Raw genomic sequence first — 20,253 nt, 5'->3', positions numbered from 1 at the left:
TAAATCTTACAGTACGTGAGTGACCTTAAGAGCCAAAGATTTTGATTTATGTTTTTAAGGAAAGAGAAAAATTTAGATAATAAACAATTAAGTCCACCAGGAAACAGTATTATAGTTCCCTACTCTCAGGGAAATACAGTTAGTTGGGGAGAAAATCAAGGAGGAGGTGGCTGAAGGGATGCATCGAGGTGGCAGAGAGGGGGCTCAGATCAACTCTAGCAGGTGCTGGAGAGGAATGCTTCTTAAACTTCAATGTCACAAAGATTCTGACCCAGTCTGGGGGTGAAGCCTGAGGTCTGTGTTTCTAATGAATCCAGGTGATGCTGGGATTTTCCGTCTCAGAGGAGCAGCCATATTGTTCCCTCAGCTACAATATTTTCCATACATTGTTCGAAGTGAGGTTTCCTCCTCTCTGCTCCTCATTCAGTGCTTACTCTATCACTCAATTTCATTCTCAAGAAAATTTTTGCAATCTCTAATGAACTGATGCCCTCCATTTTTCTGGGTTTATAACTTTAGCCTTAAAAACTAATTTTTAGGAGTTTGGAGGGAGAGCAGCTAAGCACACATGCTTAATCCACAATATTGAATTACCAGTCTTAAAGTATAGTTTAGAAATCTTAAAATTTCCAGTGTTCTTCCTTCCTGCAGATGCAGATTCCCATCTGGGATCATTTCTTTTCAGCCTTAGGAACTTCCTTAATATTTCCTGCAGTGCAGATCTAGTGCCAAAAAGTCTCTTAGCTTTTGCTTGTCTGAAAATGTCTATATTTAGCCACAGTTTTTCTAGTTTTTGAAACTTTTTACTTTTAAAGTTTAAGTTTACAGGAAAATTCAAGAGTTGTCTTAAAAAAAAAACTTTAATGGGTAACATTCAATTGTTAACACTTTTCCACACTTATTTAATTTTGATTCTTTATGGATGTATATACATGAAGACACAGACATACTTGTGTGTGCACACACACATTTAAAAAAATTTTTTATTTATTTTATTCATTTTAGTTGTTGATGGACCTTTATTTTTATTTACATGTGGTGCTGAGAATTGAACCCAGTGCCTTACACATTAGAGGCAAGCGCTCTACCACTGAGCCACAACCCCAGCACACGTCCCCCCCCCCCCAACATTTTTGAACCATTTGAAAGTTGTAGATAGAATGAACCCAGATTCAGGGAATGCACATTGACATAATATTATCATCTAATTCACAGACTCCATGAAAATTTCACGGATTCCCCTGTCAATGTTCTTTTTTTCCCTTCCAGCTTTATTAAGGTTTAATTGACAAATTAAAATTACATACAACTGTAAAGTATTTTTTAAAAGTTTAATTCATTTTTATAATTACAGAAAAACATAAAACTGCATATATTATTGGTGTAATATGTGATGTTTTTGTGACATTTTTATATATCTATTCATTGATAAATGATTAAATAAACTAATTAACAAAACCATCACCTAATATACTTATCACATTTTTTGTGGTAAAAATATTCATCACCAGGCTATACAAAAAAAAAGTTTCCAGAACTAATTCCTACTGTCTAGAGGAAACTGGACTTAAATATCCGCTTTTTCTCCTCCCCTACTCCCTTGTTAACACCAACCTACTCCTACTTCTATGAGTTTCTACTTTTTTAGATACTGTGTATGTGGGAGATCATGTGGTATTTGTCTTTCCAGGCCTGGCTTATTTCACTTAGCATACTATCCTCTAGTTCATCCATATTGTTGAAAATGACAGGCTTTCTTCCTTTTAAAGCTGAATAGTATTTCATTGTGTGTGCATGTGTGTATCACATTTTCTTTATCTATTCATTCAATGGACATTTAAGTTGATTCCATATTTTGGCTATTGTGCATAATGCAGCAGTGAATGTGTGGTGCAGATATCTCTTTGTCATACTATTTAATTTCCTTTATAAACAGACTCAGAAGTGGAATTGCTAGATCATGTGATAGTTCTACTTTTAATTTTTTTGAACCCCCATAATGTTTTCCATAATGACTATACTACCATAATGTTCTTTTAAGTCTAGGATCTAATCCAGGTTCACACATCACATTTAGTTACCATGTCTAATTTCTTTCAATCTGGATGAATTCTTCTTTTTGTGTTTTATGACCTTGACATTTATGAATAATATAAGTCAATTACTTTGTAAGATATCCTTCAGTTTGGATTTATCTCATATATCAAGATGTGGAGTTTTTTTTTTTTTTTTTGGTGTGTGTGTGTGTGTGTGTGTGTTCGTGTGTGTATGTGAAGGGTGTTTGGGGACAGGAATTATGTTCTTCTTGGTGCATGATATCAAGAAGTACACAGTGTTAATTGTTCTCATTACTTGGTTAACATGGTATGTGTCCCTGGATAACTAAAACAAACTTGAAGAAGGACAAAGTTGAAGGATTCATACCTCCTGATTGCAAATTTTACTACAAAGCTACAGTAATCAAAATAGTATGGTATTGAAATGAAGACAAACATACAGAGCAATGGAATAGAATATAGAGCCCAGAAATAAATCCCTGCAAATATGTTCAAATGATTTTCAACAAGGGCATCAAGACCATCATATGGAAAAAATGAATATTATTTACAAATAATGTCTGGAAAACTGGATGTCCACATACAAAATACTGAAGCTGGATCATATTCTCCCCCCCAAAAGCAAACAAAAGACCCCTCAAAACAGATCAAACACTTAAGCATAAGATCAAAAACTATAAACCTCCTAGAAGAAAATCTTTCTTATGTTGGATTCAGCAATGATTTCTTGGACATGACACCAAGGCACAGGCAAAATAAAGAAAAAATAGAGAAATTAGATTATACCAAAACTTAGCACTTTTATGCATCAAAGGACATAATCAATAGAATGAAAGGCAAGTCATGGAAAGAAAAAATATTTGCAAATCACATATCTGGGAAGAGGTTAATATCAATAATGTATAAAGAATTCCTACAACTTAACAATAACAGAAAACAACACAATTAAAACCAACTGAAGAATTCAAACAGACATTTTTTTATCCAAGAAGATGTATAAAAGACTGATAAGCTCACAAAAAGATGTTCAACATTACAAACCATTAGGGAAATGCAAATGAAAACCACAGTGAGATACTTATTTGCACCCAAAAGGATGGTACTATAAAACAAAAAAAAAAAAAGCAGAAAGTAGGGGCTGGGGATGTGGCTCAAATGGTAGCGCGCTCACCTGGCATGAGCGGGGCGCTGGGTTCGATCCTCAGCACCACATAAAATAAAATAAAGATGTTGTGTCCACTGAAAACTGAAAAATAAATATTAAAAATTCTCTTTCTTCTCTCTGACTCTGTAAAAAAAAAAAGATGACAGCAATCCAAGTGTCCATTGATAGATAAATAAAATGTTTCAGCCTTAAAAAAGAACATTCTGCCACCTGCCACAATATGAATGAACCTGGAGGACATTATGCTAAATGAAATAAGCCAGTCACAAAAGACAAATACCGTATGATTCTACCCATATGAGGTATTGAAATTAGTAAAATTCATAAAGATGAAAAGTAGAATGGTAGCTGCTTCCAGGAGCTGGAAGAAAGGGGAATGGGGAAATATTTATAATGGGTACAGAGTTTCAGTTTGGAAAGAAGAAAAAGTTTTAGAGAGAGATGGTAGTGATGATTGCACTATGTGGGTGTATTTAATGCCCCTGAACACACACACTGAAATAATTAAAATTTCAAATTTATATTATGTAGATTTACCACCACAACAAAAAAATGGCACGTGCCTTGTTTCTCCATTGTAAATTAATGTCTTTAACTTATGAATAATTAGTAAGTAGCTCGTAATGAGATAATTTGAAACTATAAACAGTAAGTTGACACCAATAATTCCAATTCCAACCTCACAATTTATTCTCACGTGACTCTTTACCATATTTGTAACTGACTTCTAGAACAGTGAGGCTGCTATGCTATTTTGTCAGTCTTCTTTTATATAATCAGTCTCCTAACTATGTAGGGCAGCTCCTGAACTCTGCCTCTGCAAACCATACCAGCCAAATCCCTGACCCTGGCCCCTGAGTTTTAGACTGACAAAGGATAAGATTCACCTGGTATGTGTGGGGTGCTGGGTTTGATCCTCAGCACCACATAATAGATAGATAGATAGATAAATAAATAAATAAACAAACAAACAAATAAGATAAAGGTATTGTGTCAAACTACAACTAAAAAAAATAAAAGATGAAGGTGAAGTGAAGGTCTTTAATTTGATGGATATTTTTACTGAATATAAAATTCCAGGTTGAAAAATTTTTTTTTCTTTCATCACTTTAAAGGTCACTCCATTCTAGCTTCCATTGTTTCTGATAAAAAGTAAGCAATTGTTCTTATTGTTGTACTTTTAAATGTAATATGTGGTTTTTCTCTGGATGCTGGATGTTTTTAAGATTTTTCTTTCTTTTTTTTCCTTTGCCTCTTAGCAATGGACTATGATGTACCTACATATGGTCTTCATAGAATTTATTGGTTTGGATTCTCTGAATTTCTTGGATTGTAGGTGGATATCTTTCATAAAATCTTGAAAAATTAAGCCCGCTATTGTAGCTTCAAATACTTATTCTAGCCAGGTGAGGAGGCACATGCCTGTAATACCAGCAGCTCAGGAAGCTGAGGTAGCAGGATTCCGAGTTCAAAGCCAGCCTCAGCAAAAGCAAGGCACTAAGCACCTCAGTGACATCTTGTCTCTAAATAAAATACAAAATAGGGCTGGAGATGTGCACATGTTCAGTGGTTCAGTGACCCTGGATTCAATCCCTGATTACCCCTCCCCCCCAAAAAATACTTCTACTCCATTCAACAAATTAGATCATTTTATATTGACCCACTGGTCTCTAGAACTCCATCCTAATTTTTCTCCTTTTACCTTCTTTTCATGCTTTAATTTGGATAATTTTGATTAGCCTGCCTTTGAGTTTACTACTCTTTCTTCTGGTGTTTTCATCTGCTGTTAAGCCATCCAGTGGACTCTTTTAATTGTATACTATATTTTTAAATTTTAGAATTTTCTTTTTTTTTTTTTTTTTTTGAGAGAGAGAGAGAGAGAGAGAGAGAGAGAGAGAATTTTTAAATATTTTTTTTTTTTTTAGTTTTTGGCGGACACAACATCTTTGTTTGTATGTGGTGCTGAGGATCGAACCCGGGCCGCACGCATGCCAGGCGAGCACGCTACCGCTTGAGCCACATCCCCAGCCCCAGTTTTTAGAATTTTCATTTGACTCTTTTTTTAAAGCTTCCCTTTCTTTGTTGTGATTTGTTTATCTCTTTAGCCATTTGTTCAATCTTTTAAATAATTTAGTGACTCAAAACAATATTTATTTTTTTACAGTATCTTTGGGTCAGGAATCTGATGTTACTTAGCTATGTTAGCGGGATAATTCTGGGTCAAGCTCTCTCATGAGACTGTAGTCAGTCTTCCAGCTAAGGCTGTGGTCTCATATGGAGGTTTAAAGGGGAAAATTTTTAAAATTTTGAAACATATTTATAATTTTAAAGATTTTCATTATTAATCCCCAAATATAGGTCATCTATGAATCTTTTCAATTGACCATTTTTTCCTCTTAATTTTATATAATTTATCTCATGTTACTTCACATGTCCAGAAACTTAAAAAAAAATGTAGTTGTCAGAGAAATTCTGTATTTTGTTACCTTCCTCTTAAGAGTGTTGAGGGTTTTTGTTTGTTTTTTTTCCTGGAACAAAGTTAAATTACTGTTGAATTAATTTTATTTAGCTAAGGCTTATTTTAGGCTCTTAGGATGGATCTATTGAAGGGTTGCCTTAATTCTAGAATGTAGACCTTGTACACATGGAATGATTCTTACTTCCAGGGCATGACCATTTCGAAGTCTCAATAAGATATCTCCACTCTGAGCAGATCAGAACTCCAGTGTCTTCACAGTGCTGCTGTACAAATTCTAAAATCTTGGGTTAGCTTTCAGCTCCTCCAGCTATTGTTTTCTGATATGACTTGCAGAATCTTTTCTAAAACATATGCAGCCTAGGATTTGGCCAAGTGCCAAAAGATACCTTCATGCAGTTTACTGACACTCCTTCCTATCTGTATATCCTGTCCTACAATTTCTAGGCACCTTTGCAACTTAAAAACCTCAATCTATTTATCTGCTCCAATTTCCTTCAAGAGATTTGGAAAATGTCCCCAAGATGAATGTAAAGTTCTGATTTTTAGAGCTAAAAGAGTAGACTTTAAATGCTCTCACCACAAAGAATGATAAGCATGTGATATGATGGATATATTAATTAGTCCAATTAGAACATTCTAAAATATATATACATTTATCAAAATATGGCATTGAATCAGTAAACATGGATAATTATGTGTCAATTCAAAATAAAATTTATTACCAAGAAAAAATAAAGTTCCCATTTTAAACTTCTTTTCTCTCAGGATTGTAGTCATGCACTGTGTACCATTCAATGCCTAAAAAGTTGCTTTGATTATTTTGTTCAGTTTAACAAATATTTACAGTAGGAGGGGAGGTCTGCTACTAGTTATTCCTTCATGTCCAGCACCAGAAGTCCCCAAATATTCCTTAAATTCTTATACACTCATTTTTTATATAGTGAGTAATAAAGGTATTCAAAGCTATGTCCGACAATTGCCACTTCAAGTTCTTTCTATGATAGGAAATACATGTAAATCTTATTTTTGTGCTTCCTATAATTTTAGCAATCTTATCATGCACTGAAGATACAGAAAAAATAATCTGTAAATTCGTAACATCAAAGCTAAAACATCAAGAATCTAAGTGGTACCCAAGTACCATTCAGCTTTTGGAATATGTGGTAAATTTAGTAACCCATTTTCCTTTGATTACTAGCTCTAAGACTGTGTGAAACTAGCAGCTACTAAGCCCTAAACATTCTTAAGGTAGAAGAAGGAATTTATGTACTGAATTAGGGACACTCTACATTTTGTATGAAGCTAGGTAATTGCAACCCAGTTGTAGTTTCTGCCTCCTCACTTTGATCTCCAAGAAGTTGATCCTCAACTGTGACAGAGAAAATGCTGTTTGCCAAACTCTATTTCATTTTTCTTATCCTAGTTATCCTGCATTTCTACATTTCCCCACCTTCCAAGCAATTATGTTAGGGCCATGTAACTGAGTTCTGGCCAATAGGATGTGAGTGCAAATGAGATATATGATTTCTGACCTCTCCATAAAATGCGACCTTACCCCTTACACCTCGCACACTTGACTCAGTCTCTCTCCTCCTTTCACATGATCCTGGAGGTCATGCTGTTCAGATGGCCACCTGCCAAGATGTAAGGAGCCTAGAACCCTGAGTAACTGCTTGAGGGAGAGCCACAAAGGAAAGCTGACTGACTTACTAAGGCTGTAATAAGAAAACCAGCAAATAAACAAAAGCTTTGTGATTTTAAGTCAGTTAGATTTCAGGGTTTATTACAATAGTATAACCTGGCCTATCTTGACGATCTTAGCACTTGATAAGACTATTTTTAAAGATAAAGAGGAAGCTACATAGCATTCACATCATCATCAACTGTGAACACTATCAGAGCATATGCATTAACATTAGGTGTCAAAGTTCACACACATGCACGTACCCACATACCCATTTAAGTAGCCGTTAAATCTGTTATTAAAGTCAATCTTGTAGGTTATTCAAAACAATTTTCAGATTTAAAAGACTGAATTACTTACTCCATACTTTGAGGATTCAAGAGGCTAAATCAATTCTTATATATAAAAATACATCCATGAACATTGTATTATCAAATAGTATTTTTAATTTTTTAAGTGTTTTAATTAGTTATACTGACAATAGAAAGCATTTATGTACTTTGATCATACATAGATGGGATATAATTTCTCATTTTTCTAAGTGTACATGTTGCAGAATCATATTGGTCATGTAGTCACATATATATACATATAGTAATAATGTCTGTTTCATTCCACTATCTTTCTTATCCCCACATCCTCTCCTTTACCCTCCCATCACTTCCTCTACCTAATCTAAGTTAACATTATTCTTCTCTAGTGCCCCCCACCTTTGTGAATTAGCATCCGCATATCAGAGAAAACATTCAGCCTTTGGTTTAGTGGGATTGGCTTATTTCGCTTAGCATGATATTCTCCAATTCCAACCATTTACTAGCAAATGCCACAATTTTACTCTTCTTTAAAGCTGAGTAGTATTCCATTGAGTATATATACCACATTTTCTTTATCCATTCATCTATTGAGGGACACCTAGGTTGGTTTCATAATCTAGCTATTGTGAATTGAGCTGCTATAAACATTGATGTGGCTGCATCACTATAGTATGCTGATTTTAAGTCCTTTGGATATAAACTAAGGAGTGGAATAGCTGGGTCAAATGGTGGTTCCATTCCCAATTTTCTGAGGAACCTCCATACTGCTTTCCATAGTGGTTGCACCAATTTGCAGTCCCAGCAGCAATGTACCATATCCTCATATGGCCAATAGGATATGAGTGCAAATGAGATATGATCATATCCTCACTAACGTTTATTGTTGCCTATATTCTTTTTTTTTTTTTTCTGATTGTAGTACGGGGAAATATTATTTGATATAAACGTATTCGTACACATAGTTTTTCAAGAATACATCTCATCCAAAAAGTTTGTTCAAACTGTAGAATTTTTCAAACTCACCACAACTAGATAGTGTCCAAAGCTTCTGGGTTCTTAACCTTTGAGTCCCACATCCTATATATTGGAGTTCTTAACAGAGAGGGACCATCGACCACTAGGTCATGAAAAAGCTTTAGGGTCCTTGAATAGCCTGAAATGGTTTGTGACACTTGATATGCATGTACATAAGAATATTTTCTGGGGTAAAGGCACATATATTTCATCAGATTTTCAAAGATTTCTCACAAAGCTTAATGATCACTGTTAAAGACATTTAAATAACCAGATGTGTGTACAATGTGCCAATCCTCAACTCACTGCAATCTGACTTTGTCCCCAGCTCTCTGGAATCATTTCAGCCTACAGGATTAAGTTTCTGGTTGTTAAATTCAAAATACATTTTTTGGGGGTACTTAGATTTGACTGTTTGGTAGTTCCATATTTTGTTTAAAAGCACTGATTCTAAAAATCCAGCTGCCTAGGTTCAAATCTTGGCTCCATCAATTTTTAGCTTTGTGACTTTGGGCAATTTACTTAATGTGCCTCTGAGTAGCATCCTTTGTAAAGTTTCTTTATTCATAGAATGCTGTGACCATCAAAGGGTTGAGTCAATGCAAGAATCATCTAAAAACCTTCTAAAAAACAAAGTGTTATGTAACAGTTATCTGGTATCTCTAATTACTCTTTTCTTGAAAATCATTTGAAACTGGCCTAATTCTGACTTGTCTGACAAGTCCTTGGTTTTAACACCCTATTTCAGGTTTTCCCTCTCCAATGTATCTTTTACACCATGGCCAAAATGATCATTTGAAACTATAACTAGCTATCCTGTGCTATGGCCATTAATAAAGTCTAAACTCCTTAGCATTATAGACAAGACCCTTTATTATAGTATATCATTCTAGTTCTTCCTTATATCTCAACTGTCTCTACTTGAGTTAAGCTAAACCAAGTTGTTACATTCCCAAAATATGCCTAACTCTCTCTACATATGACTTGAACATGCTATTAACTCTACATGCCCCATTCTCCTTCTCTTGAAATAAATCAACTCTCCTTTCTTAATGTGCCTGCAACAACTTCACACAGTATTTATCACATTCTATTTTAGATGCCTGTTTGATTCCTGATACAATTCATCTAGTTAGATCTTCCCACTAGCTCCTATTAAGAACAAAAGGGACTGGGCAATGGTACAGGCCTGTAATCCCAGCTATCTGAAATGTTGCCTGTATTCTTGATGATTGCCATTCTGACAGGAGTGAGATGAAATCTTAGAGTAATTTTGATTTGCATTTCTCTAATTGCTAGAGATGTTGAACACTTTTTCATATATTTGTTGATCAGTTGTATTTCTTTTTCTGTGAAGTGTCTGTTCAGTTCTTTAGCCCATTTATTGATTGGGTTATTTGGTTTTTTTGGTGTTAAGTTTTTTGAGTTCTTTATATATCCTAGAGATTGATTGTAGCTTAATTGTAGCTGCATGTGGTAAAGATTTTCTCCCAATCTGTAGGCTCTCTTCTCATTATTAATTGTTTCATTTGCTGGGAAATTTTCTGTTATTATATCATTGAAAAGATTATGCATTCCTTTGGTTTAGAAACCTTCATCTTCTCCTTCGTCTAGTTAAATAACTCTTAAATTTGGTCTTTTCATGTTATCCCATAATTCCTGGATGTTCTCTTCATGGTTTCTTACCATCTTCTCCATATGTTCAATTCTATTTTCAAGATTATTTATTTTGTCTTTAGTATAGGTCCCGGCTAGAGTCCCCAGATAGAGGCTCCTGTGGTGGTAAACCTGCTGGCACCCAGACCCCAGGCCCTGGCTGGTGTCCCAAAATGGATGCAGCCACGTGCAACCAACCTGGGGTCTCCTTGGAAGCAGTCCTCTGGGCTGTGGTAGCGCAGTAGTGGTGGTGGTGGCTGGCAGCAGGCAGTGGGTCAGCAGTAGTGGTGGCTGCAGCAGCACAGTAACTACAGCTGTGGGGCAGCGTCACCAGGCAGCCAATCCAGGGTAAGCAGCGAAGTGTCGGCTTCAGTTACATCCAGGGCAGTGGTTTCTTCTGGGGCAGCAGTAAGAAGACCTCCAGGTGATCTCAGGCTGGCAGCAGCAGAATCAGAGGCAGCAACAAAGGCAGTAGGTACAGCAGGCAGTTGGTTGACAGGACACTTCCAGTTCAGCAGCAGTGACCACAGAGGTAGTGTGGGAATTCCTTTCCGAGATAACTGAGGTCGTGCCCAGAGAAGAGACCTCCAGGCACGGCAGTGGCTTCTGCATCAGCTCTGAAAGAAGACCTCCAAGCAACCTCAGGCTGACAGCAGTGGAATCAGAGGCAGCAATGACAGTAGTGGTGCAGGCAGCTCAAATAGTATTTTAATAGAGAAAAAAACAATGTTTTCAGAGTCAGTGTGCCTTTAGGCCAAGTACTCAGGTCTAAAGCCAAAGCCAAGCATCACATTTAAGAAAAGTCAAAGGCTTCTAAAGAGATTGTTCTACCTACCTCCCACAAAGGTATGAGATCTGAATTTAGTACTTAGTAAACTATTTAATTTATAGGAAATACACAATGTTATCATTGATGTCAAAATGAGAAGATTAATTTGCTTTATATGAGACTCAGATTTTAACTTCCCTCACACCACATTTTGGTGCCATTGGCCTCCAAAATGATGCCAATTTGAGTAGGTCTTTCATGGATTGAAGAGGAATTAATGATGCAAGCCATCATTTTTTAATGATACAAGCTGTAGCAGCATAACCATGGACAAATTACTTAACCTCTTTGTGCACCGTTATATCATAGGCAAAATAATGTTTTTATTTGTTGCTGTGAGGAATACATGAAGCAGCTTTGAACATGAAAATGTATTAATACCTGAGCAGGGTGGCACATGCCTGTAATCCCTGAGACTAGGGAAGCTGAGGCAGGAGGATCACAAGTTCCAGGCGAGCCTCAGCAACTTAGTGAGAGGCTGTTGCAAAATAAAAAATGAAAAGGGCTGGAGATGTTGGCTCTGTGACAGAGCACTTCTGGATTCAGTCCCTGATATCAGGAAAAAATTGCTTAATAAATGTCAACAATCATCATCGTCATCATCACTACAGTAGGGACATTTAGATGTTATTAGTTCTGATCATAACTTTGCCATTCATTTTGCACAAGAGTGTGAGAAAAAACATAAGCAACACATTTTATCATTTGAGGCCTTCCTTTGTATTCCCTCTAGTAAAATAGGAATATGGATACCAATGGCATAATGTTAAGCCCCTGATGACTGTGACAAGTGTTTTAGAAGTAGAAGCCAGAGAATACATTTCTGAATTACATTTCTCTATTTTTCAAAACAAACTTTCATTTAAATGTTAGAAAATTTGGAGCATGCCATGACAAAAAATATATTTTTAAATTTTGAGGAGAAACAGTTTTAAGGAAGCCACAGGCAGGTTTTTTTTCTTGTATTTTTTAAAATTGTTGTTTTGGAACCAACTTGTCATTCCTTTGTGTTTGCGCACACACACACATCAGAGAAAACACAGGGGCTATATTAACAAATGCTGCCAATCAGAACTCAGGGCAAATGTATTATAAATTATCTTTTCACTAGCTAATCCTGGATCTCCAGGTTCTTGGAAGTGTGATGGAATCACATTCATCAGGAGGTCTCCAGGGACACATAAAGCTTTCAAATACATGAGGATTTGGACAATATGAGAACCTGGAAAAATAGAGCTTTTAAATTGGCAGTGTAAATCGCTAAATCTACAGCACATATTCACAAAACATCCTTTCCATCTTCCCCTGTTTTATAGATAGCCAATGAATGTAGCCAAGTTAGCCAACTCAACAAGAGTGCTATCCCACCTCAGTGAATTTGGAGTTTCAAAAGTAGTTTGTCTTTTTCTCATTCTCACTCATCTAGAGTTGGAGAAATCTAAGAGCTAAAAACTGAACTGTAATCTCATGATCTACAAAGTACAGTGCTTACAGAACACCCTACTATTCTTTCAAAGATTTAAAACCTGCTAAAAGCATGGTCTCGACATGCTGCTCAGAAATACTAAATGGACATTTACTAACAGCATCACAAGATGGCCTACAGATAAACTAATCTAAGAAGTAACCCAAAATAGATGGTACCATATAGATCTCTATAAGCTTGGAAGGCAAATGAACACAAGTAATTTTAGGTTTATTCAATTCCAAGTAAAATGTGATGTATGCACTAACCAAAATCTATTGAAAATTGCATCACATATAAAGCTTCCTCAAGCAGATAGGAACTTAGTGGGCTCCATAGGGTTCTCAGGCAAGCCAAGAACCTATGAAACTGGAGTTTGTCCCTTAAATTAATACTGCTTAGTATCATCATAAGAAATTTACAAAGCCTGTAGAATCACCTGTTTTTAAAAGCTGGAATGTTGCTTAAGCATTACTTGGAATTTTTAGAAATCATAAAATGGCCTGTTTTTACTTTATCATTTTGCTTGAAAATAAATTTAATTAAAAGAAAGTAGATTTTAAGGGCTAGGGTTATGGCTAGTGGTAGAGCGCTTGCCTAGCATGTGTGAAGCCCTGGGTTTGATCCTCAGAACCACATATGAATAAACAAAGTTAAAAATCCATTGGCAACTAAAACATATTTTAAAAAAGAAAGTAGATTTTAAAATTTCTGTTGCATTGAAAGTTTTGAGTTTTATGATTAATAGTATTGGCAACAGGGTCTGGCGTTGTGGCTCAGTGGTAGAGCTCCTGCCTAGCATGTGCAAGGCCCTGGGTTCGATCCTCAGCACCATATAAAAATAAACAAATAAAATAAAGGTATTGTGTCCAGCTACAACTAAAAAATAAATATTTTTTTAAAAAATAGTATTGTCAACAGATAACAGTGTAAACAGTCCTCCTTAAATGCATTTTGATTAAATGCATTTAGAGTTTCATGTAGGATACATTTGCTGTGTTCAATATGGTGCTAAACTTGAGCGGAAAAACAGCAGACATTTTTCCAAGCAGAAGTCATGAGATTGCTAAAATCTTCAGCCTCCACAACAGTATTAATTAGTGTGTTTCACCAACCAAAGTTGTAAGATTTGTAAATGAAATTCTAGAAGGGGCATCAAGTTAGAACAGGATATGGGAGCCAAATGGAAAACATGAACCAATAAAAGAAAAAAGCTAAACTAGCTAGAAGTCTAAGTTTAGTCTTTGAAGTCAGTTCAAGTCCTGCATGCTTTAATTCTGATGTAATCTTAAGATGGTGGGTACAAACAAGAACTCAGAAAACAGCTTTTGCAACTTTTGGACCAATTGCACATGAATCAGTTTGTTGATGGCTATAATGATTACACAGTGGTCTTTACTGAATTATATCTGAATTAAAATAGTCATTCTCCCTAGGTTGAAATAAAATAATGAACACTTACCAACAAGAATAGCCATCCTTCAAACACATACACCCCCACACACATCTATAAAATATCTCACCCAGTATATTACTTTTTGTTGATACATCAAATTATTTGTCTTAGCGGCAGTAATGCATTGCACGCAAGCACATTCTTCCTGTATGACAATGTGTTTGTTCCTTGTTTGTTCTGTCATTTGTCTCATTTCACATTCTAGTTAATGAGATGATTGCTTTTCTGTGTACAAGAATATTTTTCTGAGAAGAGATAATTCTCTTGATTTGAAAAAAAAAATTATTTCTGGCAGGATGGAAATTTCAAACACATATGGCATAAAAGGGCCATGCCCATAATAGTCTTAATAGACAAAAAAATTCTTCAGTTAAAAGCACAATCTGTTAAGAGTATTCTTTTTTATCAACAAGCCTTAAAAATGAATAGTATACAAAATGAAAAATGCATTGATTATATCGATAACACTCCATTTAAAATCATCAGATGAAATAAGTATATCGCTGTTATAAAATGTTTTTTTTTCATATGAGCGAATTTATTGTTAAGATATTGAAGTTATTTTCTTCTTTTGATGATAAGTGGAAAATTTTAGTAAATAAGCTTTATTTGAACTTAAAAAGAAGGGCACAAAAAGACAAAACGTTTCACCCCAAATACTATGCTCTCAGTATATTTATCATGGGGATTGGATAGGTAAATTATTTCTTCTTTGTAGAATATATGTGAAAATAATAAATAAATAAGAGAATCTGACTAAGAACTACAATTGTATAGGAACTGAATATGCCATGTATAATGCAAAGTAGGCCAATGACAGAACTATTTTGTTTAAACAGTTGAAAATCATGCACAACAATAAGAACAAAACAACCATTGTCATGATTTCCTGGTAGGTAATGATAAAATTCCAGCCTCATTAAATTATTGAGTTATCTAATAAAATATGCAAACAAAAAGTGCAGCACTAAGTACTGTAGCAGCAGTACATGCCAAGAAAACACTATGGCAAGACAAAAGGCAAGATGATAACTTGGGTGGGGGAGGGAAGGGTCAGGGTCAGTTTCAAGAAGATGATGTTTGGATTGGGCCTTTGAAAAACGGTAAGAGTTCTCCGCAAAATGAAGAGAGAAGGGATTTCCAGGCAGATAGAATAGGTATGAAACTGTCCTGGCCCATTGTGAGTTAGAGAACAGTGGTTCTTAAAGAATGTTCTGTAGACCCCTTTTCATAAGGGGTTTCAAGGTCCAAACTATTTTCACAATAACACTAGGGCATTATTTGACTTTTTCACTAGTGACATTTGTACTGATGAAACTAATGCAATGGTGTGTAAAACTGCTGGCTCCCTTATATGTATCAAGGAATGGTGTCAAAATGATTGTATTCTTACTGTCCCACATTTGCATACAGAAGAACAAAAAGAGAGACACCATTGGCATTTTGAAGGAAATAGCACTGAATGTGTAGAACATTTTAGACAGTATAGACATTTTACTGATGTCAATTTTTTTCTATTCATGAATGTGGGTATCTTGTTATTTATTTGTGTCTTCTCCAATTTCTTTAATCAATGTGTGTAGTTTTCATGTGTATGTTTTTCACCTCCTTAGCTAAGTTTAGTTCTAAGTATTTTATTCTTTTTAATGCTATTGTAAATGGAATTTTGTGTTGATTTTTTTTTATGGACAGATTGTTGTCATTGTAGAGAAGTACAACTGGTTTTTATGTGTTCATATGCATCTTGCAACTTTGTTGAATTCATTTATTAGCTCTATTTTTGTGTGTGTAATAGTTAGGGTTTCTACATAGAAGATCATGTTATCTGCAAAAAGAGATGATTTAACTTCTTTCTTTCCTCTTTAAAAGTTTTTTATTTCTTTTTCTTGCTCATTGCTCTGGTTAGAACTTCTAGTACTATGCTGAATAGAAGTGACAAGAGTCAACATTCTTGTTTTACTCCTGATCTTAAAGGAAAAACTTTCAATTTTTCATTATTGAATATGATGTTAGCTGTAGGTTGTTGGGTGATTTTTATTATGTTGAAGTATATTCTTCCTAAACCTATGTTCTTTTTGGCAGGGGGGCAGGTACTGGGTATTGAACTCAGGGGCACTTGACCACTGAGCCACCTCCCCTGTCTTATTTTGTATTTTATTTAGAGACAGGGTATCACTGAGTTGCCAAGCACCTCGCTTTTGCTGAGGCTGGCTTTGAACTCACAATCCTGCCTCAGCCTCCCAAGCCGCTGGGATTACCTAGCAAACCGAGCAAACCTATGTTATTTTTTAATCATGAAAGGGTGTTGAATTTTGTCAATGTTTTTCTGGATGTACTGAAATTATCATGTGATATTTTATTACTTTGGCATTTCATGTTTGTTTGTTTGTTTTGGTACTGAGGATTGAACTTAGGAGTGTTTAACCACTGAGCCAGATCCCCAGCCCTTTTAAATATTTTATTTAGAGACAGGGTCTCGCTGAGTTGCTTAGGGCCTTGCTGAGGCTGGGCCTGAACTCATAATCCTCCTGACTCAGTCTCCCAAACCTCTGGGATTACAGGCTTCCACCACTGCACCCAGCTTATGTTTATTGATTAATGAATATTGAACTATCCTTGCATCATAGGGATAAATCCCACTTGAATACACTGTATGATACTTCTTATGTGCTGTTTAATTTGGTTTTTCAGTGGTTTGTTGAGGATTTTTGTATCTATTTTTATCAGGATATTGGTGTATGATTTTCTTTTTGTGTGTGTGGTATTTTCATCTTTGGTATCAGGGTAATGGTGGCCTCAGAAAATGAGTTTGGAAGTGTTCTCTACTCTTTGGGCTTTTGGGAAAAGTTAGAGAAGAAATGGAATTAGTCCTTTTTTAAACACTTTGATAGAAATTACCAGTGAAGCCATCAGGTTCTGATGTTTTTTTTGTTTGTTTGTTGTTTTTATGTGTGTGTGGGGGGGGTGGTAATTTAATTTTTGATTTCTTGCTTGATATTGGTATATTCAGGTTTTACATTTCTTCATTATTCCATCTTGTGATGTTGCATGTTTCTAGGAATTTATCAGTTTCTTCTAGGTTATTCCATTTGTTAACAGTATAATTTTTCATAGTAGTCTCTTACAATCCTTTTTATTTCTATGGCATCAATTATAATGTTTCCTAAAACTCATATGGAACCATCGTTGATCCAGAATAGTCAAAGTGATCTTGAGAAGGAAGAACAAATCTGGAAGCATCATGCTTCTTGACTTCAAAATATATTACAAAGTTACAGTAATTAGAGTGTATAATACCGTCAGAAACCAGAACAATGAAATAGGACAGAAAACCTAGATATAAATCCACACATATATAGTCAACTGATCTTCAACCAGAGTGCTTAGAACAATGAGAATAGTTTTTTCAACAAAGGATGTTGGGAAATCTGAATATCCATGAACAAAAGAAGGAAATTACACCCCTACCTTATGTCATACACCTAGAAATCTACTCAAAATAGATTAAAGATTTAAATATAAGAACTAAAATTGTAATATTTCAAGATAAAACATTCAGGAATATCTTTTTCACATTGTTTTTTGCCAATTATTTTTTTGGGTATGACACCCAAAGCACAGGCAACAAAAGCAAAATAGAGAAGTAAATTAATCTGATTTGCTGATATATATATCCAATCAAATAATGTGGATAGTTACAGCCCATTGAATCCCTATAAGCAGATTAATGCACTGATTAAGTTTAGGTTCTCATAACCCAATCATTTCACTGCTGAACTTTCTTGCATTGTCTTACACATGAGCTTTTGAAGGACACCTCATATCTAAACTACAACAAGAACCTAATACAATGGGGCTACATCAAACTAAAAAGTTTCTGTATAGTAACAGAAGAAAAAAAAAAAAAAGAATGTGTCAGCTTTCTCTGTGACAAAATACCAAGATAAAGAACTTAACAGGAGGAAAGATTTATTTTGGCTTATGGTTTCAGAAGTTTCAGTCCATGGCTAGATAGCTTGTCATTTTGGCCTGGAAGAAGGTAGAACATCATGGTGGGGAAAATATGGTAGAGTAAATCTGCTCACCTCATGGAAGCTGGGAAGCAGAGAAGGAGAGAGAGAAAGGGGGCAAGGTTTCCAATATCCTCTTCAAGGGCATGACCCCGTTACTCTAACATTCTTCCAGGAGTCTCCTACTCCTAAAGATTCCTCCATCTCCCAATAGTACCATCATCTGAGGACCAAGTTTTTAATACCTGACCTTTGGGGAGACATTTAAGATCCAAACCTCAACAAGAATGAAAAGGCAACCTATATACAGTACCAAAAGCACATGCAAGAAAAGCAGAATAGATAAGTAGGTGCAATGGTCAATCTGAATCACCAACTTGATTGGATTAAGAGATACTTAAGATTAAGAAGTTTCTGAGTGTGTCAGTGAGGGTAATGGGAGAACATATTTGCAAACCATACACTGATGAGAGGCTAATATCCATGATATATATGAAACTCCTACAACCCAAATAGGGGAAAAATGATTTAAAAATGGGCAAAATGTTTAATTGGCCCTGTCGCTAAAGAAAGCACACAAATAACAAAGAGGTATATGAAAATGTGCTCATTGTCAGAGAGATGCACATCAAAACCACAGTTATATATCAGCTTATACCTAATGAGAAAAATTATGATTTTTTCAAAAGATAAAATATGTTGCCAAGGTTGTGGAGAAACCAGAAATTTGTGTACTGTTGGTGGGAATGTAAAATGGTATAGTCATTATACAAAATAATATGGAATATCCCCAAAACACTAAAAATAGCAATCCCACTTCTGGGTATATGTTCAAAATAATTGAAATTAGGGCTGGAGTTGTGGCTCAGTGGTAGAGCACTCTCCTAGCATGTGTGAGGCCCTGGGTTCAATCCTCAGCACCACATATTAATAAATAAAAATAAAATAAAAGATCCATTGGCAACTAAAAAATATTTTTTTAAAAAAGAATTTAAATCAGGGTCTTGAAGAGATACTTACATGTTCATTGCTGCATTATTTACAACAGCCAAGATATGGAAACAACCCAAATGTCCACCAAAAGATGAACGGATAAAGAAATGTGACAGATTTATGCAATAGAATTGTTATGGTTTGGATGTGAGATGTCCCCCCAAAGCTCATATGTGAGGCAAGGCAAGAAGATTTAGAGGAGAAATGGTTGGGTTATGAGAGCATTAATAAGGCAACCTGTTAAAATTAATCCCCTGAGAGGGTTTAACTGAGTGGTAACTGAAGGTGGGTAGGGTGTGGCTGGAGGAGGTGGGCATTGAGGGCATGACTTTGGGGTATATATTTTGTATTTGGCAAGTGAAGGCTCTTCTTCCTGATCATCATGTGAGCCACTTCCGTCTAACACAAACTTCCACCATGATTCCACCTCAAGCCCCAAGGCATGGAGCTAGCAGTCTATAGACTGAGACCCCTGAAACCATGAGCCCCCCAAATACACTTTTCCTCATCTAATAATTGTTCTTGTCATATCTTTTAGTCAAAGCAGTGGAAAAGCTGATTAAAATAGGAATATTCTTCATCCTTCAAAAAGAAGGAAATTCTGCCATTTTTAACAACATGGATTATTATTCTAAGGGAAATAAGCAAATTATAGAAAGGACAAAGACTGTATGATCTCACTTCTATAAGGTATCCAAAATTGTCAAACTCATAGGAGCAGAAAATAGAATGGTGGTTGCTAGGGGTTAGGAACAGGGGGAAATATAGAATTGTTGTTCAATGGGTACAAAGTTTCAGTTATGGTCATGAATAGATTCTAAGGATTTGTTGTACAACATAGTGTGTATAGTTAACAATACTGTATTGTATGTTTAAATTTTTGTTTAATTTTTAATTAAATTTTTGATCTCATAAAACAAACAACAAAAACCCCCCCAAAACAAAGGCAAGGAACCTTTTGAGTTATTGAAGGTGAGTTATAGGTTTTTATTTATTTATATATTTTTTGTACTGGGAATTGAATTCAGGGCCACTCGACCACTGAACCACATCCCCAACCCTATTTTGTATTTTATTTATAGACAGGGTCTCACTGGGTTTCTTAGCACCTCGCCATTGTTGAGACTGGCT

At 35.5% G+C, this 20,253-nt stretch overlaps 1 protein-coding gene across 1 annotated transcript in view; it reads right to left on the bottom strand.

Annotated features, from left to right (window-relative positions):
• Positions 1-10,677: 10,677 nt before the first annotated feature.
• The window catches only part of Rgs22 (regulator of G protein signaling 22), a 122,809-nt gene continuing 113,233 nt past the window's right edge, over positions 10,678-20,253 (bottom strand). Inside the window, 1 exon segment of the mRNA XM_027946900.2 lies at positions 10,678-10,916. Within this exon segment, the coding sequence (XP_027802701.1) occupies positions 10,678-10,916 (239 nt within the window).

The sequence above is a fragment of the Marmota flaviventris genome, chromosome 15 (assembly GCF_047511675.1).
Source record: "Marmota flaviventris isolate mMarFla1 chromosome 15, mMarFla1.hap1, whole genome shotgun sequence".
Classification (NCBI taxonomy): domain Eukaryota; kingdom Metazoa; phylum Chordata; class Mammalia; order Rodentia; family Sciuridae; genus Marmota; species Marmota flaviventris.
Note: the sequence above shows the minus strand (reverse complement) of the source record. Positions and strands in the feature narration are given on the sequence as shown.